General features: G+C 41.7%; 1 protein-coding gene across 4 annotated transcripts in view; it reads right to left on the bottom strand.

The window, feature by feature from the left end:
• PIEZO2 (piezo type mechanosensitive ion channel component 2) overlaps window positions 1–20350 on the bottom strand; it is a 418746-nt gene that overhangs the window by 92412 nt on the left and 305984 nt on the right. For all 4 annotated transcript variants that reach the window (XR_006889979.1, XM_046670819.1, XM_046670820.1 and 1 more), the window contains 6 exons: window positions 17757–17905; window positions 13882–14112; window positions 10325–10448; window positions 9322–9608; window positions 7776–7924; window positions 5266–5439 (listed from right to left, as the gene is read on the bottom strand). Coding sequence is in view for 3 of the 4 variants with exons in the window: in XM_046670819.1 (XP_046526775.1) it covers window positions 5266–5439; window positions 7776–7924; window positions 9322–9608; window positions 10325–10448; window positions 13882–14112; window positions 17757–17905 (1114 nt within the window). In the remaining variant the exon portion in view is untranslated. The remainder of the gene's footprint in view (window positions 1–5265; window positions 5440–7775; window positions 7925–9321; window positions 9609–10324; window positions 10449–13881; window positions 14113–17756; window positions 17906–20350) is intronic.

Below are 20350 nucleotides of genomic sequence, written 5' to 3'. Positions count from 1 at the left end.
GAAATAAATTATGGGACAAAGAAAGCTTAGTTACATAACAAAAGGATTCAGCCTATCGTTCTAATCAAGAGAAGATCCTATTAAAAATTGGACACACTTTACATACAGCCTTTCAGAAGCACATGTTGTCAAGCGAGGGATGAGTTTGTTGGGTAACATTTTCCCTGGGGCCTAGCTCTGGCCCTTCTTAGCATGTTAACTTTCAGGCAAAAATGAGAGATTCTACTGGAAAGAAGACAATACTAATGGTAGAATGCTTTCAGTTTGAGATGACTTTAAATCTTGATCATTCTAAGAAATCCTGAGTGAATTTACTGGCCTTGTGACTTGGGTGAACAGGCATAGGCTTTCTTTCAAGAGAGAAGTCTGGGACAATCGAGACCAAAATTTGTATCAGCCTCTACCATTGGAGCCCATCAAAGCAACTCCTGCCCTCTTCGGTGTCCCAGCCATCTCTTCATAAAGCAAATGGCAAACACTTTATAAGAAGCATAGAGAGAGAGAGGAAAAGAGAGACAGAGAGAGGGAGAGAGAGAAGCTCCCTCTTCAGCGATTTGCACAGTGTTGCACCAATTTTTCACACTTCCTTCTAGAAGTCTTGCCTCCCGGGTTTGCTATTTGGTTGTCGGCCTTAGGATTTTACTTAACCCTACTGGAATAAGAATAATGGAATAGAAAACCAACAAATCCTTCAAAGATTATTTTGTTAATTGAATTTGTTGCAAAATACATGTTTCTATTACCTAAATTATTGGCTTTATTACTAAAGACAAGAAGTTATAGGAGTCGGTATTTTAATTCACCTGATTAATAAAGGAAGAATAGATTTAGCGAATTAGATCCCAAAGGATCTTTTCTCTGTACTCTTAGAGCACTTGAGGATAACTCTACACACAACACTATCAAAGCTTACTCTTTATTATGTGTGGTCATTCGCATGTTTTATCTCCCCAGCCAGGCGACATGCATCTAAGCTCTCAGTGCCTATCTTTGCAGCTTTTGCAGTAAGCAAATATATAGTGAAATCTGGTGATCCAAAATATCCTTCTTCGATATGTTGACTTTTCAAGTAAAGGTATATTTGAAGAAATTGACGTTTTAATTTTCTTTTAACCATATATTGTTGTGACTATCATCACTTCATTCAGGAAATATCTACTGAGGGTCCACGAATGGGTAAGGCCCTGAGGTAAGTGATATGGGGTCACACTGATGAATTATACAGGGACTCCAGGCCTGAGGAACTGATGCCTCTGACAAGGGAGATAAGACAAGCAGGCAGATTGAGGGCTGGAAGGCAAATGTCAGGAGGCAGCGATGATAAAGTGCTATGGGAATTCAGAGGAAGGACAGATGACTGCTGGCGGGAAGTTGGCAATTATGGGCAGGCTTGTGGAGGAGGTGGTTCTTGAGCTGAGCTCTCAATTAGGTGTTCAAGAGGGAGATGAGCTCTCAGGCAAGCCTTGAACTAATTCTAGCCAAGAATGAAATTAATGTGGCATATGTTTGAACCAAGACCAAAGGCTGAGCACCAGCTGAAGACCCTTGGCAACCTCCGAATCCACTTGGCGGGACCATCCAGTATGAACACCAAATGGTTTGGTTTGCAGAATACATTCATGAGCATAGCCGAAGACCGTCATCCACTATCTGATGTCATAATTTTTCATTTACAAAACAGTAAAGTGTTTAACACACCAAGAGACCATTTTTAACAAAAACAAGAGAGAAAACATTGAAGTACCCACCTATTTATTATTAGATATACGCGCCCATTGACTTTGGCATGGCTATGAGGTGAGAGATGGAAGCACAAGGTTGCATGCGGTGGCAACGGGCAGACAGGTTGGAGGGAGAAAGAAGAGATTGTTAGACAGAGACGAATGAAGTAGACGTGTCTTGTAAGCTTTACGTCATCAGGTGGGTCCTCATTGACACGTTTCATGCACTGAAGAAGAGTCTAGGCAGCAAGATTCAGCAGCAACATGAAATTAGACATATTCAGGAAAAATGCTTGAAGATAACAGGTCTCTCCATTCTTCTCATCCCTCCCCATCTCACATACTTTATTAAAAATTTGCAATGTTTAAATTTTCAGAGTACATTTATCAAATAAAATACAGCGTGAATGATGAATTCTTACTCCTTTCTCAGAGTTAAAAAAGTAAATTACTACTAGGTAACCATATTCAATATATTTTCTCTAAGCTTTTCTAAAACTGAGGCAAAAAAAGTCGTTTTATTGCTGTATGCATCACAATACTTTCTAAAACAAACTATGGACAAATTGCAGTGATGGATATTTAAATAAGTAATGCATATTTAGTACATCATTATTATTAAGTATATATTATATAATTATAATTATGTTATAATGTTACATATTTTATCAATATAAAAGTGAAATGCTACTCCTGAGAATGCCTACGTAAAAATAATAATAGTGTCTTATTATGTGTAGCATAAAACTTTTTCATAATGTTAACTTTATAAATTCTGTAAGGCTAAACACAATCACTTCTGCGCCAACAGAGTGGACATTTCCCTACACTGCGTATGTGGATACGCACACAAACAATGGACAAAACGGGAGAACAGCTGGATATTTACAGAAGCAACAGCTGGAATCAATGGAAGGAATACAACGCCTCGATTATTCCCAGTTTGTGGGCCAATGTTTGTCAAGCGTCTACTAAGAAGGGAGCAGCAGAGAGAGCAAAGGATGGCAGTCAATCTCAACTCAGAAAATATTTCTTTCTCTTCATCATTTTGAGTTTAATGTAATCATTCCTTAGGACTCCAGAGACAAAAATTACTGTGAGGCGGCCATTATTAGTAAGGAAAATATGACAATGAGGAAGGGTCGCTAAAAAGATGGGCTATATATCATATGTTCAAAGTTAAAATGTTGGCACTTTATATTAAACTCTCGCATGAAATCCCAAAATACCAAACTGGAGTGAGTCCTTCAAATTCCTTAAGGTTCTAAAGACTTTTTTTCACAGAACTGAAAATGAAATCCCATGTGCCTAAACCCTTCAGATGGCTGGAGAGTTTTCTATTCCTACGCTCTCTCCTCACCCTTTAAATTTGATGGGGAAATTAACTGTTCAGGGAGTGCTGAGGGTGAAGCCACGGTGGGAGGAAGGCGAGCAATGCCCTCACACGGCCACGGATCCTTTCCATGTTCCTCTCTATCCTGGCGGGAGGGTGAGGGCTGAGGACACAGGGAGAAAACCCCTTGACAGGAGGCTGCAGCCCTTCCCCAGAACCTACATAATTCCACAATCTTCTATATACTTAGAAGGAACTCTGTGGAACAAATTCAGTTTTCACATATCTTCTGTCTCAAAAACTGTGATTCTTTAGGCTGGTAAAATCTTTGCTGAGCTGTATTATCTTCTACAAAACTATTCTGAAAAATCTCTATTTTTCTGGAAAAATTGTGACCTATATCTCTTTGTGATTGTGTGACAGAAGACTCAGACATACGATAATAAGAATAATGGCAAGGAAAAGCTCACACATACTACGGGAAATTTTCATGAGAAGAAAATGAAGATGCAAGGGGAGAAAGGCATTTAGAAGAAAGAATTTTTAAAAGGCATCATTAGCAATTAGTAATAATTACATTCTCTTCACAAACATACAAATCTACTCTGCCAACTAAAAGGTCTTTTTGGTTATTGAACATAACTTTTTGAAAAACTGATGAGGGTTTGCAATTAAATAACGCATATTACATTGCCAGAGTTAAATATCAAATACTAGTTTTAGCCACAGGGATCAGAGCAATGTCAAAAGAACCATCAAATAATAATTTTTTAAATTATTGACAACTATCACTTTTCTATGCAGGCATTGCTTTTGTACCTTTTAATGTTAGGATTATTTCTCCTGCCGACAAGTCCTATGAATCTTCTCTCCTAGGGGGTCCCCAAACTTCTAATGACTACTTTTCCCAATGTTTGATCAGCGCTGAAGGCAGCCACTGACCCCATCTGTGCCCTTCCCCCTGCCGGGGTGTTGGGAGAACATAGGTTTTAGCTGAGCCTGATATTTACGGTGGCGAGATAGGATAAGAAGTAATGACTGGCTGATACCTCTTGGTTCTATTGGTTGGGAGCCATGGACACGCTACAGTCCTCCGGAATACACCCAGAATGAAAAGGAAATGTAATCTTAGCGTCAACAAAACGTAACAAGGGAAATGAATCTGCTGGTCACACATAAATACATAAAGATTATAAAATGTTTCTCATCACCAAATAAAAGTATTTTAGAATTATCCATACTCCCTGCCCCTACTACAGCAGAAAATCGCAAGTTTAGTATTTCACAAACTGTGCACAATGAAATACTACTTCATCTTCTTTTGATGTACTCGTTTTGTTTCCCTTGAAAAAGCGTTAAGGGGAAGTCAAAAAAGCTAGGGGGGATTTTCAGCTGCGGCATCTGCACTCCTTTTAACAGAGCGCTTTGCTCCCTTAGTTGCTTCACAAGTGTTTTTCCAAGAACTGAATCATAGGCTAAATATGAAGCAGAGAGGAAAATCAGTATTAACATTCAGTGGAAGAATGCTTGTAATTTCCCTGTGATGGAGCTCACTGAGGGGTGTGCGATAATCCACTGTGGTTTCCACACACACGGGCGGGGAGAGTGAGAGCCCGTCTGTTGCCTGTAAACAATTTATACTTATTGATGAGAAGACAACAACAGGGAGCTGATGTTGTCTTCACTTTCTCTTCTCAAATGTTATTCTAGGCACTAGATTGTAGACTCTGGCCTTTTAGCTATGGTTCTTCATTTCCAAAACGGAAGGGAAAATTCTGCCCATCATTTTTCGGTATGCTCTCATTTACAGTGACTTCTGTACTGGTTGTTAGCACAACAGAAAACTCATCCTTTGAATTAGCCAGATTCTGGAAATGTTCTAAAAACGCATAACCAGCCTAGACACAAAACACACATTGCCAGCCCCTAAGCATTTGAGTCTGCAGAGTTGCCCTGCATCTACTACTCAGATGACAAGATCACTTTCTATTAACCAGTCATAAGTCACTACCAGTTGTTCCAGAAAGTGCCATCAAATACCTCACAATTATTTCTCACTTTTTTTTTCATTCACAGGTCGATACTCATGGGAAGTTCAAGGTTGAAATTCTAAGTTAGACAATAGGCTTTCCGGCAAGGTGACCGTGGGCAGGTGGAGAATCAAGGCTGCCTTCTGACAGCAAGAGGCATGTGCTGCAGGCATTCGCTCACCTGTAGATGGCGCTGTCTTCCTTGCTGGGAATGGACTTGAGGTCTGTGAGCTCCAGGAACCGGTCATGGAAATAGTGAAGGTGCAAAATGCACACCAGGAGAAAGGAGGTTGGGATGAATATGCGAGTGAATAGTTCGGCCACGGTAAACTGCTTTAAGCCAAGATCCTCAAGCCTGTAAAACAAGACAAAACGACAAGCAAGAACATTTCCTAGGCAATGAAGACACACTCTCCACTATGAATCATGTCACAGTCTTTCACTTTTGTCGGTCACACTGTTTATTGCACCCCTTTCTCCCATACACTCCAGTTTGGCTCTGGTTTCCACCACTCCAGCCAACCTGCTCTGACAGTGGTCAGTAACGACCTCGATACTGCCAAATCCAGGGGCTGTTCTCTATCTTTGTTCAGTTCTGCCTCTGGTCCTTCCTGAAAGGACCATGGTCTGGAGGCCGCCACACTGTCCTGGTTTTCCTCTTCTGTCACTATCTCCTCCTTGTCTATTGGACTCCAGATGCTGAAAGATCCTCAGGACTCTGTGCTGAGTCTCTCCTCTAGCTTACTTTCTCCCTAGGTCATCTCACCTTGTCCCGTGCATTCATATACCATCTCCACACCAACGACTCAAATGTGCATTTACAGCTCAGCCTTCTCCTGTGGACTCTCATACCCCAAGGTCCACTGGAAATGGGTTGTTTCACAGTTATTACATGTTAGTGTTTTCAAAACAATATATTTTTTTTTGATTTTATTTTTTTCCTTTTTCTCCCCAAAGCCCCCCGGTACATAGTTGTATATTCTTCGTTGTGGGTCCTTCTAGTTGTGGCATGTGGGACGCTGCCTCAGCGTGGTTTGATGAGCAGTGCCATGTCCGTGCCCAGGATTCGAACCAACGAAACACTGGGCCGCCTGCAGCGGAGTGCGCGAACTTAACCACTCGGCCACGGGGCCAGCCCCGCCAAAACAATATTCTTGATTTCCCAATTTTCCTTAGCCAAGCTGTTCTCCATCTGCTTCTCCCCACGCTAGTTTTCCCTGGTATAACCTCTGACCCGGTGCACAACTCCGAAACCAGGAAGTCTTTCTCGATTTTTTCTTTGCCTTCACATCTTTTCATCCATGTTGCCTTCAACCTCCTAAACATCTCTTGACTCTGTCCACTGCTGCTATCCATCTCTGTGGCCGCCTATTCGAGGTGAAGTCACCATCATTTCTCACAAGACCACTGCTATTGCTTGCTAATGGTCTTGTTTCTACTCTTGCCTTCCCATACATCACTTTTTTTCAGCCAGTCCAGGGTTCTTTAAAGACTTCTAAAAACTTCACCAAGAATAAAATACCAACCACCACTACCTACAAGCCATGTATGTCCCGGATGCCTGGCTGAACACTCCCATCTCTTCTCTTCTCTCCACTCCGACCCTTGCTCCCGGCAGGGCAGCCTTCCTTCAGTCCTTCATATGTGCCAAATTCTGCCCTGCCTTAGGGCCTTTGCGTTTGCTGTTCTCTTTGCCTGGGATGCTCTTCTGCACCCCAGCTCCCAACTCACACACTTTTCTAAAGACAAGCTCCTTCTTATCCTCCAGGTGGAGTTTAAATGACGCCTTCTCAGCGAAGCCTGCCCTGATCACTCCATTTATAGTTAGTATCCCCCACTGGTCACTACTTCAGCCTGTTGTTTGTTTCCTTCACAGACTTGTCACAATTTGTAATTAATTTATTTGCACATTAAGCAGGATTCTTATTGGTCTCATCCACTAGAATATAGACTCCACAGGGCTTGGGCTCTGTTGACTTGCTTCCTGTTGTGTCTCCAGGCCCAGCCAGTGTTCGGCACAGGGGAGACATCTAATAAATATTTGTTGAACGTGTTAGTCCAGCTACGTGGCAATCCTTTCTTTTTAAGCTTTTCTCTTAGCCACCTCAGTATATTCAGCTCTATGCCCAATTCTGGTTGGATTTCTAAACTAATTTCAGATGTTTACAGAAGCAAATGAGAAAAAGATAGACTACTCTCAGTCACATGCACAGGAAAAGTCATTTCATCATCACTCCTCTAGGAACACCGGTAGAAACGTCTATGGCACCACCTCCTCCTCAGCCTCTGAGCACCAGCTGCATGAACGAGGAGAGGCTGCTGCTGTATCGTGAGTCCACGAACTCTGATGGACTGAAGTGAGCTCTGGTTTGGAACACAGAAAGGGTGAATGGCCAAATACTAGGCAGGTGTGTTTCACATGAAACTAACATTAAAAAATTATTTCATTAAAATGGGGCTGAAAATTCACTTTTTCGTCAATACTCATTGAGTACCTACTCTGTGCCAATCTCAGGGCTAGGCAGAGAGAACACAAAATGACTAAGACATGAATGCTGTTCTCAAGGGACTACAGACATTGATGACATCGTGTTTTACTAAAATCTTCCATAAAAATGTTTTGAACAACATGCATTCAAATCTCCATCCTGGCGTCTCTTTCACACCCCATCGTACACCAAAATTACTTACTTTTCTCTTTTTAATCCAGTCATATTTTGCCATAGGCCTGGGAAGTTTTCAAACTGATATGTGTATATAAAGATGAGCACCAGCATAGTATAAATAACCACTGACATCCAAAAATATTTTAGAATTCGCCTCCACCATTCATAGTGCACCTGTGAATCAGACATTGAAAAACAAGAGAAAAATCAGTTATAGTAAAACACAAAAATATCTAGTTTGTTTAACTAAGACAGGTGATGACATTTGCAAATACTTGAAAATAAAATCTGTTTCATTTTTAGTGTTTGAGGTTCTGCTCCTCACAGAGTTGGATGGATCTGGACCGGGATCCCAGGTCTACCAGAAGTTGCTAACTGTGTCTTTGGGCAAGTCGCTGGACCCTATGGAGCTTGTTTCCTCCTCCATTAAGCACCTACTTTGAGAGTTGTTAAGAGGATGAAATGATAATCTTTATAAGGCTCTCTGCACGATATCTAGTCTGTCGACGGCATTCAAGGAATAGCATGGCGGAGGCTGCTGTCCTTGGGTTACCGCTGGGAGAAACTGCCCCAGGTTGAAATTCAAAGTGGTGCCATGTGAATAAAAATGCGAAACCACCACAGAGAGGAGACCTCTCTCTTTACTATGTGCCTGCGGATATTCAAGAGGACATCTACCTTGAATTTTTCAAAGCTTTCAAAATGTTGAGACATTTTTCTCTCCTCATGCTCTCGTTCACTGGGGTGGTTCATTTGTGCTGTTGGTGGCTGCACAAATATTTCACTGTCGTCCTTGTTTCTATTGTGGGTTAAAACTTCTATCACCAGTTAAAACTGAATCTGTGGAGAGGCTAACTCACTTTACTATAATCTGTTATAAAAATTCTAATTATAGCAGTTGATGCATTATACATATATACATACACACACGCAGTTTTCTGATTCCACAGTCTGAAATACGAGGGAACTAGGTGTCATCCAGTATTTTAGATTATCCAGCCACTGTTCTTAAATCACTACTCAAAAATTAATCTAATTTTACGGGTGTCTTTTTTTATCAAGAACTTTTGGAAAACTCATGAATTTTTTTTTGACTTTCTTCTTCTTTTTGCTGAGGAAGATTCACCCTGAGCTAACATCCGTTGCCCACCTTCCTCCTTTTTTGCTTGGGGAAGAGTAGCCCTGAGCTAACATCTGTGCCCATCTTCCTCTATTTTTTTGTATGTGGGACACTGCCACAGCATGGCTGGTGACTGGAGTATGTCCATGCCCAGGATCTGAACCCGAGAACACAGGCCACTGAGTTGGAGCACACAGAACTTTAACCACTTGGTCACAGGGCCAGGCGCTTTTCTGACTTTTTAAGAACCTACATTTTCAAAGTAATGAACCAGCTGGAGATAGTCATTTCCCATTCTAGGGTTCCGAATACGTGATGTCTGAACTGCATCAATCACTTTATCTGGTACGTTCATGGGATTATAGTAACTCAGCCTCTCATCAAAGGAAGCCCACATAGACTCCTGGGCCAGGTGTGAGGATAAAAAGATCGAGGACAATCGTTTACCTACCTGATACAAGGCCACACAGAACAGAAACAGCACCATGTAGATGATTTTGTACATCACAATTTTACCCTCGAAGCTGACGAAGAAGAACATCCCTCCACAGACGTAGATCCAGTACTTAATGAACATGGCCACCACCAGATTGCCCAGCACCGTCATGATATCCTGATCGTCACCTTCCTCCACTTCCTCTTCCTCTTCCTTCTTTATCTCCTGCTTCTCTCGCTTTGCTTCCTCTCCTTCCTCCTTCTCTTCCGCCTCTCCTTCCACCTGTATATCTTGCTCATCAACTTCAAAACAGAAAACTGTGCTGTTGTACTGAGCTCGTTCCCTGACCAGAGCCACAAGTGACCAGGTATTGCAGGTGGGACACAGAGCATGCATTTTATATGTCACTACACGATTTGAATAATTTTAGACTCTTCTAGTAAACAAGCAGCATTTATAACTAACCATAGTCAGCTTTTATAACCTTCCTAAAATATAGTTTAAAAGAAATAAATTTGGTAATATTTTATACTAATCTTCTTATAACACTTATTTCATTTCCAACATCCAATGATAACTTTAAGTACTGCAGGATATAGAAAACTAAACAGGCAGCAATAACACAAATCAAAACTACTATATTGGTTTCAAATTCTGGTTGCTTTGTTGCTCTAAAAGTGTGACCTTGAAGAGTCATTTAACTTCTCTGAGCCTCAGTTTCTTCTTCTCTTAAGTGGGAATCACTTCTGTGAGAATCAAATGACACACTTTCAAAAGCTCCTTTGAACCCCAACATGTGCGCTAAACCTTGTGTCCCGTAATACTGTTACTTACCGCTCTAAATCTTGTGTACTACCAATCTTGTGCACTATAATGCTGTTATCTGTCACTCCCAGTTAATGTTTGTCTTCCATCTAGTCTGAAGCATAGAGACTTTCTGATGTATTTTGGGGGCTTTTTCCCCATAATTTTGCTGAGCACAAAAACCTCCAGTCACACACTGTTTACACTAATTTACCTTTTTCTTCATTTTCCTGACTCCCAATTTTGACCTCAGATAAAAGAGCTTCCTTTTCCCGAAGAGCTTTCTGCTCTGTGAGGTGCTGCCTCAGCAGTAGCCAAAAAGTAATGGTGAAAAGTATCTGAAAGCAGAGAATTTGCAAAACAAGAATTAAGCTGCCATTTGAAGTGTAAACACATTTCAACAAATAGAAGATTTGCTCCACATTTCAGTGGGAGCACAATAAACAAACCTTCCCATTTGAGACAGAGTCAGGCACCCACTGGATTTCAACTGAAAGTCACTGGCTTTAAACCCTGTTTCCTGAGGACACGAGCACACGTGGGGACCCTGCGAGGCCCAGGGGAGGAGGCAGTGGAAAGGCCAAACTACTTCCATCTGGGCCGGAAATCAGTTTTGGCAATTGGTCTCTCTCAAGGTGCTAGTCCTTCATTTCCTGCTCTGACGGTGACATCAACATAGCTGGAGGGGAAGACATACTTCTTCTCTAACACTCATTGCCTCTGCAATGTTCCTTATTTTGAAGAATTCCACAGATGGGAAAAAGAACATTTCGTCCCAGAAAATAGGACCCCTTAATATTGCATTCATCTCCCAAAGCTGAAGGAAGAATTGTTCTAAGTGCCCACATTTGTATATTAACATTTTCCTGAGGACTGGGGAAAAAAAGCTTATGATTTCGGGGAGCTCTGTTCTCCAGGGAAGATGGCACCCGGCACTCGGTAGTTTTTCATACCAGCTTTATTGAGATATAATTCATATACCATACAATCTACCCATTTAGTGTACAATTCAATGGATTTTAGTATATTTATAGACTTGTGTAAATACCACTGCGATTGATTTTAGAATATTTTCATCACCCCAAAAAGAAGCCCCAGAGCAGTCACACCCTGTTGTCCCCACTCAGCTCTAGCCAACCACTGATGTACTTTCTGTCCCTACAGATTGTCTAATCTGGACATTTTATATAAATGGAATTACATAGCATTCTTTCGTAAGTGGCTTCTTTTAGTTAGCATAATGTTCTCAAAGGTTATCCATGTTGTAGCATGTACTTCTTTCCTTTTTATTACCAAATAATACTCCAGTGGATGGACAGACAACATTTTATGTATCCATTCATCAGGTGATGGGCATTTAGGTTGTTACTATTCTTTTGTGTACAGAACATTGTTATGAGGATTCATGCACAAGTTTTTGTGTGGACACAGGTCTTCAGTTCTCTGGGATATATATACCTAGGAGTGGAATTGCTGGCTCTTAAGTAATTCTATGTCTAACATTTTGAGGAACCGACTGTTTTTGAAAGTGGCTGCACCATTTTACATTCCCACCAGCAGTGTATGACAGTTCCAAATTCTCTACTTCCTCATTAATACTTGTTATTATCTGGTTTTTTATTCTAGCCATCCTAGTGGGTGTGAAGTGGTATCTCATTGTGGTTTATAATAGGATTTTAATAAACATTTGCCAAAGAAATGAAAAAATAAATAGGCATTGAATAAATAAGCAATGAATGGGTCATTTTCACTTTGAATAATTGCCCATTTAACTATCCGTAAATATTCACTTATCATTTACCTTCAACATAAACCGGTGCCAATAAGTCCTGGTAAACATGCTTAGGACCTAAGGAAATAAGAACCAGAGTGTCTACACTTCTGAAAACCTGGCATTAAACTTCTGGAAGTCACAGCAAATTGAACTATAGCTGCCATTTGGGAAAGAAACGTGTATCTCTAACGCATATGTAGAGAGCTGAGGAATCCCTGGGGGCACAGCAGCCATCCTTCCCAGGCAAGGGAGAGTCAAAAGCCAGGTTTGGAAGAGTGCAGTTGATGTGGTCTGATGGAGCCGGGAAGGAGATGCTCCAGGGGATGAAGAATGTTGCAAAGTAGTTCAGTCTGGCCCCACCAGAGGGTTCTGAACTTTGAGGACCCAGGCCCCACGCTTTCTTCCTCCCATTTCCATCACAGTGAGCCATGCAGTACTCTGCAGTGTGTGTTTAATCACGTGCTGTGACGAATGTTACTGTGATAGAGATGCTATGATCCTGCAGGTCTGTTGTTATCATCTAACAAACCCTCGCTTTTTTTCTTTTTTTGCACTCTTGCATATATTAAAATTTAAGTGCAGACTCTAGTTTCCCCAGAATAATACTGTTCTTTTCTTTCTACAATTAATAAATTTATTTCCCCCCAAATGGCCCCTCCCCGCAAAGAGCTCTTAATTTTGAATGAGACAGGAATGGGAATTCAACTAGCTAGCTGGCATGCATTTTTAGATATCTCACTGATATGCTGAGCCAGTTTGTAATGGATTTACACAGTCAAAGGATAAGATTCTGACTTCTCTCATAAACAAGACCAACTTACCAGTCTTGTGTGTGTGTTTAAGGGAAAAGACGAGGGAGAGAATGAAAAGGAAGAGCGTCAGATAAAGGTGACTTGCGAGTGAGAGTCTTATGTGGGACTTCAGCACGGAGTAAGGTTTGGGAGTGGGGTAGGCATGGGAGTTTTGTACAAATGAGTGAATAAATGAGTGAATGAAGTTGCCCTGGTCTATGAACACAGGGGATGATGATCTAATTTCTGTCACTAGCACTTGTCTGTTAGGACTTTCTCCTTTACCCCAATAGCCTTCACCAAACACCTGCTATAGGGACCAGCCCTTGGTCAAGTCTATTCAGCACCCCCACTTACACCTGATTCCCTTGCAAATGGGTGTCTGGTAACCTGTAAAAAAGGGGGTTGCTCCCAAGAAAGGTGGCTTTCATGTGACGTAAATGAATGTCTCTTTCAGAGATACTAAATTTCCTCTCTGCAAAGAGGAGAAAGATTTTCAAGGCTCATTCAGTATTTACGCATGATGTTGCTTTTACTGTCTTAACACAAAGCCATCGACACAAAGAGAACGTGTGCTTAGAGTCTGCCATTCTGTTCACAAAACAGACAGAAAAGTTGGAGCACCTCATCTTCTGAAATAGTAACTATTAAAATGGACCATGAAAATAAATGAGTAGTGAAAGATGAGGAACTTTCTAACTACAGATGAAAGCATATCATAAAGTCAGTAGAAGAAACAAAAGCAAGGGTCATACTTAATTTTTGCTGCTAAAATTTTCTTTAGGACATAAGTGGAGAAAAAAATGTTCTCATTAATAATCAATGATTCTCTGTAGCAGCAATGTGTTTGGCCTGTTTTGCAAACTGCTGCCTATCCCAGAAAGTCCTCTCCCCCCTTGACGTATTTGACGCTGTGTTTGCCTATTCCTCCACGTCCACTGTACTGTAATTTATGCTAAAATATAACTTAGACTATAATTGAGTGGAAAGCATTGTCATTTTAAAATAAAATCTAAAAGCATGGTGTAATATTTGTTCGTGTTTAAATTATAGAGATCTCTAAACAATATAAATGATTTCTTATAGTTTCATATCTATTCATTTCTGTGAAGCAGTGAATATTTGGAAGCTATCTGTGTAAGTTTTTGCTTAGAGATGATTATTATGATCACGTGGTTTTGTTTCCTTGTTTCCCTGTTCACTTACCTTTGAGGCAAGTTCTCCTGGCTCTTTCTTTTCTAAAAATCCTGGGACCTTTTTAATTTCAGGAAGTTCAAAACTCCATATATACTGTAATATCAGCAGTAGATTTCCATAAACAACCATGAAAGGAGAGCTGATCATGGCATATTTTCTCCTGTTGCGAATCATCCAAAGAGTGCACGACCAAATCAACAGCACGAAGGTCAACCAGCTGTGATAGGTGATGCTCCAAGCCTCAGGGAGAGAGGGAGAGAAAAACAATCAGCGTCAATTCAACGTATTGTCCCCGCTCTAGTAAGTTATCTAAAAGGAAAAAGTCAATGATATTCAAACTAGGGTCAAACTAGAGAGAGGAGAGACTTGTGGTGAAATCCCGGAGAGAGATCCCAACCTGAGGCATAGGGAGGGAAGAGAAGAGAAAGACTGATTCTGCTGAGAATCACATTGCTTTTGAAGCTCCTAGGGGAACAGAGCCTAAGGCAAGGGGGTCTTCATTCCAAGTTCTATGCCTCATCTCTACCCTACTTTGCAGGGTTAAAAGCGACCATAAGTGCTTTCTCCCTTCTTTTCCCAAACTAGCCTGCAGTCAGCAATGCAGTGTGGAGTGCGTGTGGGCCCTGGCTGAGCTCAGGAGTGGAGGCTGCGGGAAGCACTAGGCCAGGCAGACCAGCTGGGCTGCAGAGACCACTCTCAGTCGACTATCCCAGAAGACACACATGATAGAAATTGGAAAATTCACACAAGGTAGCTGTGGGTCGCCCCAAACAATAAAGCCAAGTTAATTTAAAGGGCAGCTTCAGCTTCTGAAACCGGCTCAACACAAGGTTGACATAAGGGAAGCCATATTGTAGGAAAGAGACCATACTGTAACTTTGAATGACCTCTGCCTAACTATCCCAGCTGGATATGTACCCTCCAGGAGATGCACCTGCTCTGTAGATTTTATGACCACTTCTTGTGCATGTACCTCCCAGCTGCAATAAGATGATAACTTTCTTCTTTTGAGTTCATTAGGAATGTGATGACCCACAAACAGAGAGTCTATGCTGATAGCCATCATCAATGACAACTGAAAGGTCTGGTGTGGCGACTCCTGGTTCAACATTCCTAGCCCCCTCCCCTGTAAGTCATTGGCCTACATCACTGCTTCAAGATTCTGTGCCCTCCTTAAGATGGTTCTTTTGGACATTTGTTGGCCATCTTCCCTCTTGCTAGCAAGCTATAATAAAATGCCCTTTCTCTGCCAGCATCTTGCCCCTTGATGATTGGCTTTTGTCCTGCAGCGAGCAGATCGTGCCCTTTGTTCGGTAATACTTCTGTCCTGTAAGGGCTAGGCCTAAAGAGCCATTGAACCCTTTGGACAAACAATACATCTTTTTCCATTCGCATTAAACTTCCAAAGAATCAGAAAGGTACCTCAAAGGGCAGCTACCAGAACCATCTGTAAATTAGGTTCACGAATATTATTAGCTTCAGGAAATCTATCATCTCTTACCATAATCTCTGATACCAAATTTTTGTGAAAAGACCTTTAAAAACACTTTTTAAATATGTTTGGGGCTAACTGAAATCAACCATATTCCTGAATATCATAAATCATCAAGAATTAGTTGTCAAGTTTGAAATATTTTACAAGTCTGTTTTGCTTTTGCTAAGTAGATAAGATAAATGAAGTCAACAGGTAACAAATATTTACTCTCAGCAATTTGCAAATTTGTCCCAAAGCACAGCTAGCTTTTTAAGTGGCGAATTATTTAAAACTGTTGATTAAAACATGGTAAGTACAAACTGGAAATTAAAATTGCTTCTATTAAAATTGTTAGTGACTGACAACTATTATCAAGCTGAATTATTTTCATGAAAATATTATTTCTTGGAAATAGTGGTTAGCAAAGATTAGGTACCATTTAATGTATTTGCACTAAATAACATATTTAACACATTTATCCCAGAATGAAATGCACACAGGACTGCCATTTTGTGTGTGTGAGACCCAGGAAAATAATCCTCCCAGAGATTATAATTCCAGGGTTTTTTCCCTGCACACAATTCTTGTTTGGGAGGGTGAGGGTGGAGGAGGGAGAAAACTTATGAGGATTTTATAAAACCTTCTTTCTTTTTTAGTGCCTATGTCACCCACGCCTTCAGCTGCGGGGCTGGGAAGCCGGCTCTGCATTATGTTGCTTCCGATGTTCAGTTTCCGGACTGTCTGACAGTTTAGCACTTTGTCCTTTGGCATAAATACACGCATCACTCTCCCAGACTTGGCTCCTCAGGACTTCTCTTTCTGTCTGGGATTCAAGTCTGCTGCAGGGAGGGTGCATCCATGGAAGGCAGGCAGCTTTAAAACACTAATATTGTGGCTCCATTAAAACAACAGAAGTGGCACCAGACAGGGGCACGTCTTTCATGAAGGATCTACTCACTTACGTTGTTTTCACAATAGATTTTTTCCTAAGTAACAAAATGTGTATTCAAAGTTTTTCTTAAAGCTCTACTTCTTTACAAAAAAAGACAAAATTTGTCTGGTTTATTTTTAGAGAGAGCGAGCAAGAGAGAGAAAAAGTGTATACTTTTTTGAGTTCATAATCAAAACTATAAATAGCATTTATAATATGTTTGATATTTTAAAATCAGAGTTTTGCTGTAGTTTAAATTAGAGTTTGATACCTAGAAAATATCCAAAAGTACCCAAAGAGCACAGAATTAATATTATTTAGAGAACAGAGTTTGCAATCCCTAAATCACCCATCTTTAATTTCAAGGAACTTTCTCTTTCCAAACTCTCTCTCAGATCTGGCAGTAGTCCTTACTAGAAACTGAAGTTGAGTTACACACAGGGTCATTTAGGAGGCATCTTGACTGAGCACCTGGGGAAATCTTGTTTAGGTATTGTTTCCCCTAAAGTTATACAATATTTTCATTTTCATTATCAAAGGTGTCCATGGTATCTCACTATTGGCCACAAAATTTGGAAGAGTTTTGTGTTAAATAAGTGTTAGGTTTCTAAAAAGTAAATTAGAATTCCCAAGAAAATTTGTTTTTAGGAAGGGTAGCAATTAAAATTTTTATTGTCTATCTATAGGCCCAAGGACTATTTTTGAAGCTGCGATGTTACAGATGGAGGATGTACCAAGAGGTGAGCAGAAACATATATAAACCGAGCATTCACATCGGAAAAGCTCTTGGGAGCTCTGATTGCTTGATGTTCATACCGGTCAAAATTTATTGCAGTTAAGATGGAATAAAGTCTCCCTCAAATCTAAGATAAGGTGAATACAACTCTCACCATCTGAAAGAAATAAAAGCAGTCTATGTGAATCTTGAATACCTTCAATACCACATAGAAAAACTATCCATAGTGGCCTTTTAAATTGGCAAAATAGGGGACGGTCTGACTCGATAGGCCAATTTGAGAGAAATGTATTGAGATTTAAAAGGAGGCTAAAGGGGCTGGCCCCGTGGCCGAGTGGTTAAGTTCTCGCGTTCCGCTGCAGGCGGCCCAGTGTTTCGTCGGTTCGAATCCTGGGCGCTGACATGGCACTGCTCGTCAGACCACGCTGAGGCAGCGTCCCACGTGCCACAACTAGAGGAACCCACAACGAAGAATACACAACTATGTACCGGGGGGCTTTGGGGAGAAAAAGGAAAAAATAAAATCTTTAAAAAAAAAGAAGGAGGCTAAACAGAGTAGAAGATGGGATTTTGAAATCCATATCATAAAGATCCCAGGAAAAATTAACATAACCAACCATTCTCTGCCAAGATGTTGGGAACATGAAGATATTTGTGTTGGCCATGAGAGGATGGTGGAGCTTGGAGCCCCTGGAGCTCCATTCACCATTTCTCCAGCACACGCTGCCGCCGCCCATACATACCATCATAGCAATAAGGGCACAGATGTAACTTTGTTTCATAATAAACTGGAACACAGAGACCATGGCGTGAACTTTAACACTTCTTTTCTCCTCATGGCTCCTTTCCTCTTCAAATTCTTCTTTCTCATCTTCTTCTTCCTCTTTCTTTTCTAGATGGACAAATATTTTATGCAACTATGTGAATTTTATATAGATGTCCCAAGCAGTGCAATACTTGAATGGTTTTAGCATAGCCTTTTACTTAAGACTTCAGAGATTATTTCCAATTAACAAAGCCCTAAGAATTCAAACAGCATCGATAAGTTCTGCCTCATAAGTGTAATGGAACTCAGCACTCAGAAACCTTAGGAAGAAAGTTTCTAAGATGGTCTCCAATTATTCCCACCATCTGGTATTCACGCCCTTGTGAAACCCTCTCTCCTTGAGTGTGGGTAGGACCTTTGATGGGCTTTTAACAAACAGAATATTTAAGAAGGGATGGAATATCACTTCCAAGATTAAGTAAAAAAAGACAGTGGTTTTCGCTTTCTCTCCTTCCTTCACTCGTTCTGAGAGAAGCCAGCTGCCATGTTGTAAACTGCCCTGTGGAGGGGCCCACGTGGCAAGGAACTGATGTCTCTGGCCAACAGTCAGCAAGAGCTGGAGGCCAGCGAATAGCCATGTGAGTGGGTATGGAAGCAGATTCTCCAGCAGCAAGTCCTCAGATGAGACCACAGCCCCAGCCCGCAGCTTGACTGCAACCTCATGAAAGACCTTGAGCCAGAGGAACCCAGCCTAGTCACACTCGATTCCTGGCCCCCAGAACCTGTGTGACACTAAATGTTGTTTTAAGCTGCTAAGTTTGGGGGTAAGCTGCTACATTTGTCACTCAGTAATAGATAACTTATACAATGAGGATATTGAGTATGGATTGAGTGAATGTGCAGATAACCAACCAACCAACCAACCACTCTGCCAGAGTGATCTCCGTGTCCCACGGTTTCCCTGGTCATGCTGAGGCAGGAAAGTCTTACTGAGGATGGAAAGATCAGGTAGAAGTAAGAGAGAGAAAGTGCGGAGGGCTGAGAGGAAGCGGAGACCAGCACGAGGAAAGTGCTGGCGTGGGTGCAGGAGGGACCCTCCTGCAGTGCTCAGGGAAGCTACTTTGACTGCACAGATGAAGTAACTAGTGACACACCTAAGTAAAATGCCCTTTCTGCCTTTCCTGTTTAAATTAAATGGGCGCCACATAAATGGGGTGCATCCCATTTAGGGAGTTGTTTAGCACCATGAGGAGGACGTATTAACTACCGAAAAGTCAGCGACCCTGAGCTTCACCCCACGCAGGCTGGGAAGGCAGCCTCTACGAGAGGCTGCAGCAACTCCTCGTGCAGAAGCCGTCACTCCTTCAGCGTGTGGGTCAGACAAGCCCGGGGTTCAGATGGGGAAGCCCATGGATCAGACACAGTGATGAACAAACTGAATCCGATGGATTCTGCAGTTACGGGCACGCAACTTCTCTGGTCGTGACATTTTTTGCATATATAGATTCAAATAAAAAGAAATTTTCCAGCTTTTGTTTTCCTTTAGGGTCCACCTTCTCAGCAGTCATAATTCTATTCGTTCCTTCCCACGTAAGCAGGGTGTAAACAGAGGCTATCTGGCAGGGACCTGAACATCTCAAGCATTGGAAGTCACAACGCTGCTTGTCAGGGCCGCCCTTTGTGATTCCAGCGTGGAAGCTCCAGAAGCCACACTTTAGAAGAGACTGTATTTCCCTGAGATGCTCAGTGAGAGAAAACCTTCCTTTAAGTCTGAATTGCAAACTAAGACACATGCATGGCAGAAGCAGAAACAGGCAGCGACCCTGTAGAGTGTGGTGCTCTGCGGACGTCACAGCTGCCATCTGGGGCTGGCGTAGCTGGGAGGATGGGAAGGAGGGCGCTGAACTTGGTCTGACCTCACTGAGGAACGTTGGGAAACGTGGCTAAGCATGTGCACTGCTGAGTAGATGCACTGTCAGGGGCAACTGCAGGACACACTGATAAAGAACTACGGAGAACAGCACATTAGGATAAGCCTGATAAAGAATTATGCGAAAAAGGGCATTAGAGTAAGCTGAATGTGCCAATAAAGCAGATGGAATAGCTGCTGGCTGTTTCCTAAAGGCAGGATATGTGTAACAACACGAGCTTCAGTTCCACACAAACAGAGAGGAAACCCACTACGGTTTTGCAGCCGCTTTGCTGCCACCTGCATGTATTCTGCTTTATTTCTCTCAACAGTAAACTGAGCGAATTCTGTCTTCATGGCATGGTGACTGGCGTGGCCTCTGATGGAGCAAGGACACACAGGCTGAGCTGACTGCTGCCTTGCAGAAACAGGGGGCTAGTGGTGCCAGATACTCAGATTCTTCAGGGGATTCCAGAAATTTCCACTTCTAGGTCAGAGCTGCAGCTTTTTAAATGTTGGTTACTATTTAACTTTTTAAAGAAGACACCGTATAGGCCAAAAAAAAAAAACAAGTCTGAGGGCCACATCTCCACCCCAAGCCACCAATTTGTCATCTCCAGTAAGCTTGCTTTCCTTTAACATAAGACACTGGGAGAAAAGGG

This window comes from Equus quagga, chromosome 9 (genome assembly GCF_021613505.1).
Source record: "Equus quagga isolate Etosha38 chromosome 9, UCLA_HA_Equagga_1.0, whole genome shotgun sequence".
NCBI classification, from domain to species: domain Eukaryota; kingdom Metazoa; phylum Chordata; class Mammalia; order Perissodactyla; family Equidae; genus Equus; species Equus quagga.
This window is presented reverse-complemented; position numbering and strand designations above follow the sequence as displayed.